The sequence below is a fragment of the Anarrhichthys ocellatus genome, unplaced genomic scaffold (genome assembly GCF_004355925.1).
Source record: "Anarrhichthys ocellatus isolate YVR2014 unplaced genomic scaffold, GSC_Weel_1.0 scaffold189, whole genome shotgun sequence".
Taxonomy (NCBI): domain Eukaryota; kingdom Metazoa; phylum Chordata; class Actinopteri; order Perciformes; family Anarhichadidae; genus Anarrhichthys; species Anarrhichthys ocellatus.
In genome coordinates, this window is record NW_022280219.1 from 32045 (window position 1) to 36705 (window position 4661).

At 50.2% G+C, this 4661-nt stretch overlaps 1 protein-coding gene across 1 annotated transcript in view; it reads right to left on the reverse strand.

The window, feature by feature from the left end:
- LOC116400679 (7SK snRNA methylphosphate capping enzyme-like) overlaps positions 1-3852 on the reverse strand; it is a 4544-nt gene extending 692 nt beyond the window's left edge. The window contains exons 1-7 of the mRNA XM_031878632.1: positions 3441-3852; positions 2739-3095; positions 2362-2642; positions 1716-2001; positions 1061-1631; positions 769-981; positions 117-225 (exon numbers count right to left, since the gene is read on the reverse strand). Coding sequence (XP_031734492.1) covers positions 117-225; positions 769-981; positions 1061-1631; positions 1716-2001; positions 2362-2642; positions 2739-3095; positions 3441-3487 — 1864 coding nt within the window. The 5' untranslated portion in view covers positions 3488-3852. The remainder of the gene's footprint in view (positions 1-116; positions 226-768; positions 982-1060; positions 1632-1715; positions 2002-2361; positions 2643-2738; positions 3096-3440) is intronic.
- Between the last annotated feature and the right edge of the window lie 809 nt (positions 3853-4661).

Genomic DNA, 4661 nt, shown 5'->3' on the forward strand with positions numbered 1-4661 from the left:
GTGTGTGTGTACGTGTGTGTACCTGTGTGTGTGTATACACCTGTCTATATGTGTGTGTACCTGTGTGTGTGTGTACCTGTATGTGTGTGTGTACCTGTTTGTGTGTGTGTGTGTACCTGTGTGTGTGATGAGTCTGTATGAGGTGAAGCCCACGCTGTCAGTCAGGTAACAGGTGAACTGTTCAGGTCTCAGTCTCAAACTCCTGAAGTTTCGATCCGTCGCCTCCTAAAACACACAAGTTGGTTTTAGTGTGTATTTGTATATATATACATAAATATGCATATATATGTATTTATGTATATATATATACACAGTATAATATACATAAATACTGTATATACAGTACATACATATATCAGTGTTTAAGTTTAAGTTAAGTTTTTTGTCATATACATTTACACATATATACGAAATTTGTCCTCTGCATTTAACCCATCCCTAGCTTATTGGGAGCAGTGGGCTGCTGACAAGTGCCCGGGGAGCAGTTAGGGGTTCAGTGTATTGCTCAGGGACACTTCGACATAGGATCTTGTCGGATGACCCTCTCTACCCAGTGAGCCACGACCGCCCCAGTGGTGTAACAGACAGTAGGATTAATTACACGTTATCTCGTTATCTAATAATGTTACACTGTGAACAACTAATCTGAGTTTAAATCGGCAGGAGCGCTAGTAACGTCGGTAGCGTCAGCCGGTAACATCAGGTGGTAGCGTCAGCCGGTAGCGTTAGTCATCTCAACATAATAAATACAGGACACACATAAATTACCGAGGCCCTCTTGCTGTGGCTGTAGCTGCTCCACGGTTGCGGCTCCAGCACAAACAATCCCCCCGGCGACAAGCTCTGATAGGCTCGTCTGAACAGAGTGACCACGCCCCCGTCGCCCGACCTCAGCTGCACCCACTTGGTCACGCCCAGACACACGATGACGTCATACTGGCCCCGCCCAGGCCACCAGTCACGCCCAGACACGTAGTCGCCCTGTGGGAGGAGTCACAGCTGTGATGATGATGTCAGAGGCTCATGTACTGGATATCCAGGTGTGAGGTGTGAGACTCACCTGGATGAAGCTGACGTTGTTAGGGAACCTGGAGGAGGAAGATGACGATGATGATGATGAAGATAGGAGGAGAGGAGGAGCAGAGAGAGGACCTCGACTCACCCTGAAGGAGAGAGGAAAGGAGAGGAGAGACAGAGCCTGCTGGTCCTCCTCCATCTCCTCCTTCCTCGTAGGAGATGAAGAGGAGGCTCCCGGCGTTCCACTCCTCCTCCTCCTCCTCCTCTCCTCCACCACCAGGTCATGTGACAGGAAGTGCCTGACGTTCTGCTTGGCGACGTGGACCAATCGGTGGTCTAGCTCCACCCCCAGGATGTGGGTGGGGCCAAACCTCCGGGCGACAGCCACCGTCAGGTGACCGGCGCCGCAGCCCACGTCCAGCACCTTCTTGTCTCTGAACCACTCGGCTTCCAGGAGGCGGAGCCTCGGGTCCTCCTCCGCCCCCACGTGCCCCTCCCACCCATCGCCGTAGAAACCCTGGTAACCGTAGTAACAGCAGCGGTTGCCGTACTGGTAGCGGTGCTTCTTCTTCTTCCGTGGTGGCTGAGCCGAGCCGAGCCGAGGTCCTCCACACCTTTTGGGGGGGGGCAGCACAGAGGTCACGTGACCGAGTAGCCAATCAGATTACAGGATGTTTTACTTAAGGTGTAACACTCACCTGTCGGCTTTAGCCCCTCCCACCAGTGGCGTCTCGAATCTGGTTGGCCGAGCTGCGGTCGCCGTGGTGTCGTAGTCCGCTGACATCGTGGAGGTGGTGCGGCACCGTCTCCGTTGGCGACCGTCGCCCTGGTTACTGGGCTTGTGGGCGTGTCCCGGTGGAGGGTGGGTGTGTCTCCTGGGGAGGATGGGGGGCGGGGCTACGTCGTCCCGACAGGTGATGGCCGTGTTGAGCTCACAGGGGAGAGGAGACGCTGAAACACTGCCCCCTCTGGTCAACACAGGAACTACACACAACAAATATTCATATTTAAACTGTTGCCAAATCTACACCGTTTATCTCAGGCAGAAGCTGTAAGAACTGTCATGACCGCCAGGTTCTCATCTTTCTGACGTTCCTTGAACACATCATGTGTGACGAACGCTTCCGGCAGGAAAATTCAGCCAAGACTAATCTTTAAATTGTGATATTTAATCAAACTTGTTATGCTACATGTCTCATTTAAAATCTCTCCTCAAATAAAGCATTCACTGTAACCAGATTGTGTAAAAACATTAGTGTGAAACTATGACGTCATGATTGATTCATCTAAGACCAACAGTCATGTGACAATAAATCAGAGAAGATCCAGGTGTTCCAGTCTCACCTGTGAGTCCAGCTGTGGAGGGAAACAGTCGAGCTGGTAGCTCCTCCCTCTCTCCCCCCCCTCCTCCTCCTCCGCCCCCCCCCCCTTCATGGTGTCGGTTCCTGTGTCTCCTCCTGGACTTCGGGGGGGTCTTCAGGACTCCTCCCCCTCCCTTCCCCCCCCTGCTCCCCCCTCCCTTCAGGTTCAGCGGGTCTGTGATGTCACGAGGAACCAGGATCTCTACGGGGTCTCCGCCCCTCAACGGCAGGGGTGAGCACTTTGGTGTCTCCTGATTGGTCGCCCTGAGGAGGAAGAACGATAACGCTGACGTAAGAACAATCACCAACCGATCGACCAATCATTCAATCAATCATTGGATTAAAGGCGGAGCATCGTACCTGTTGACGTCTTCGTCCAATAGGGAGTTGAGGTTGAGCGGGTCGAAGATGTTCCCGCCCAACAGGAAGTGACTCGGCAGAACGGGCTCCGATTGGCTGTCGCTGACGGCGCGTCGGCGCCGCTTGGCCAGCCCCTTGAAGCCGATGCCCATCGAGTAACGCCTCTTAGCGATTCGCTGGACGGGGTCCACGGGGGCCTGGCTGTTGCCGGGCAACTGGAGGCCATTCTTAGTGAGCAGGGGGCGGGTCTTGGCTGGCTGCGGCTGCTCCGATAGGCCGACGGTGCCGGGGAAGGCGGGGCTGACCTCGTGAGGGAGGATGGTCTCCGTGTCCAATGACATCCTGATCATCTTCCACCTGCGGACGGATCAGCCAATCACAGAGCTCACAATTATCTTAAATAAATACATTGATTTGTACTTCACTTTATCCATCAGACAACTTTAGCTGAGAGTTCATGAAATCTGATGTTTAGTCATAAATTAATTAATTTAAAGTGTACTTAAAAATACTGTTACTGCTGTAAAAGTAATAATACCGCAGTGTAAAAATATATATATATACATTATATATTCTTTGTATTAGTACTTTTACTGCAGTTACATTTTACTGCATTTGTTCAGTGTGGTGTTAGCACTTTTACTGAGGATTAATAATCATTAATAATAATAATCATCATCATTAATACTCATTAATACTCACTCTGTGCTGCAGAAACAGTCCACTTGTCCTCTGACGTGTTTTATCATTCACACGCAAACCCTCTCTGGCCCCGCCTCTGTCGCTGTCTCCACCAATCACGGAGCGCCCTCATGAATAATTAAAACCGACCCGAGGAACAGCCTGGTAAACAGTTAGCTTCTCCAGCTAACATGCAGGAAGTAGCTAGCGCGGAGCTAAAAGTCCGCTAACACACGCACACAAACTATATGCGTGAAACGAGCCCCTGCCTGAGCTGCCCGTGCGTGTGCGTGCGTGTGTCAGTGCGTGTGTGCGGGGCGATAAATAATGACTTCTGCTAAAGTGTTAGCTGTTAGCCGCGACTAGCTGCTAGCTTCTTCTCGCCGTGCTCTAGATTCGAGCCCGCTATTTAATACGTCAGCCGCGGTTAGACCCGTGAGTGACGGCGTAGTCCTCCAATCACGTGCCGAGCTGAGCTACGGTCACTCCCTCAAGTTGCCACCAATCAGACGACCACTCCACTCGAGAGGTCGTCTGATTGGTCGCAGCTCAGAGAGGGGGCGGCAGAAGGAGAGAGGCGTCCTGAATGGTGCCTGATAGGAAACACATCACGGCGGGAAATAAACCATTTAACAATCAAAAGTAAACACATATCCGTAAACCTTCAGCGGCTTCACACGGTTTATGTGTCCAACAAGGTTCTGACCGAAGACGGATGGTTTTCTGTCTGTTTTAGCGCCACAGAGAGACATCTTTATCAATAACATTAGCCCTGTGCACAGGATTGCAGGCAACTGAAACTCTCTGGCTGCAGTTCATGTCCTCCAAGAAAATCTATCAACCAAATTCCTCAGTTTATTAAAAAAGAGTAAATATCTGAGTTTATAGTCCACCTATGACATATAGTCACGAAGTTGTTACGTAATTAAGAATAAAGTCAGCCTGAGAGGCAAGGCGTAGGGCTATGGCACACCTGTTTATGTTTAGTAGGTTTTTGATTTTCCTCAAACTGATCAGTTCATGCTGATTAGAGAAACACTTTGTGTGTTCAAATAACTTTTCCTTCACTTAAACAATTTAACTAATTTGTTGACTTTTATTTTATTTATGTTATGCACATATTCCCAGTAGTCTAGTGGTTCGGGTCCATCCCACAGAGGGACCCCGGTTTCATTCCCAGTAGTCTAGTGGTTCAGGTCCATCCCACAGCAGGTCCCTGTTAGATTCCCAGTAGTCTAGTGG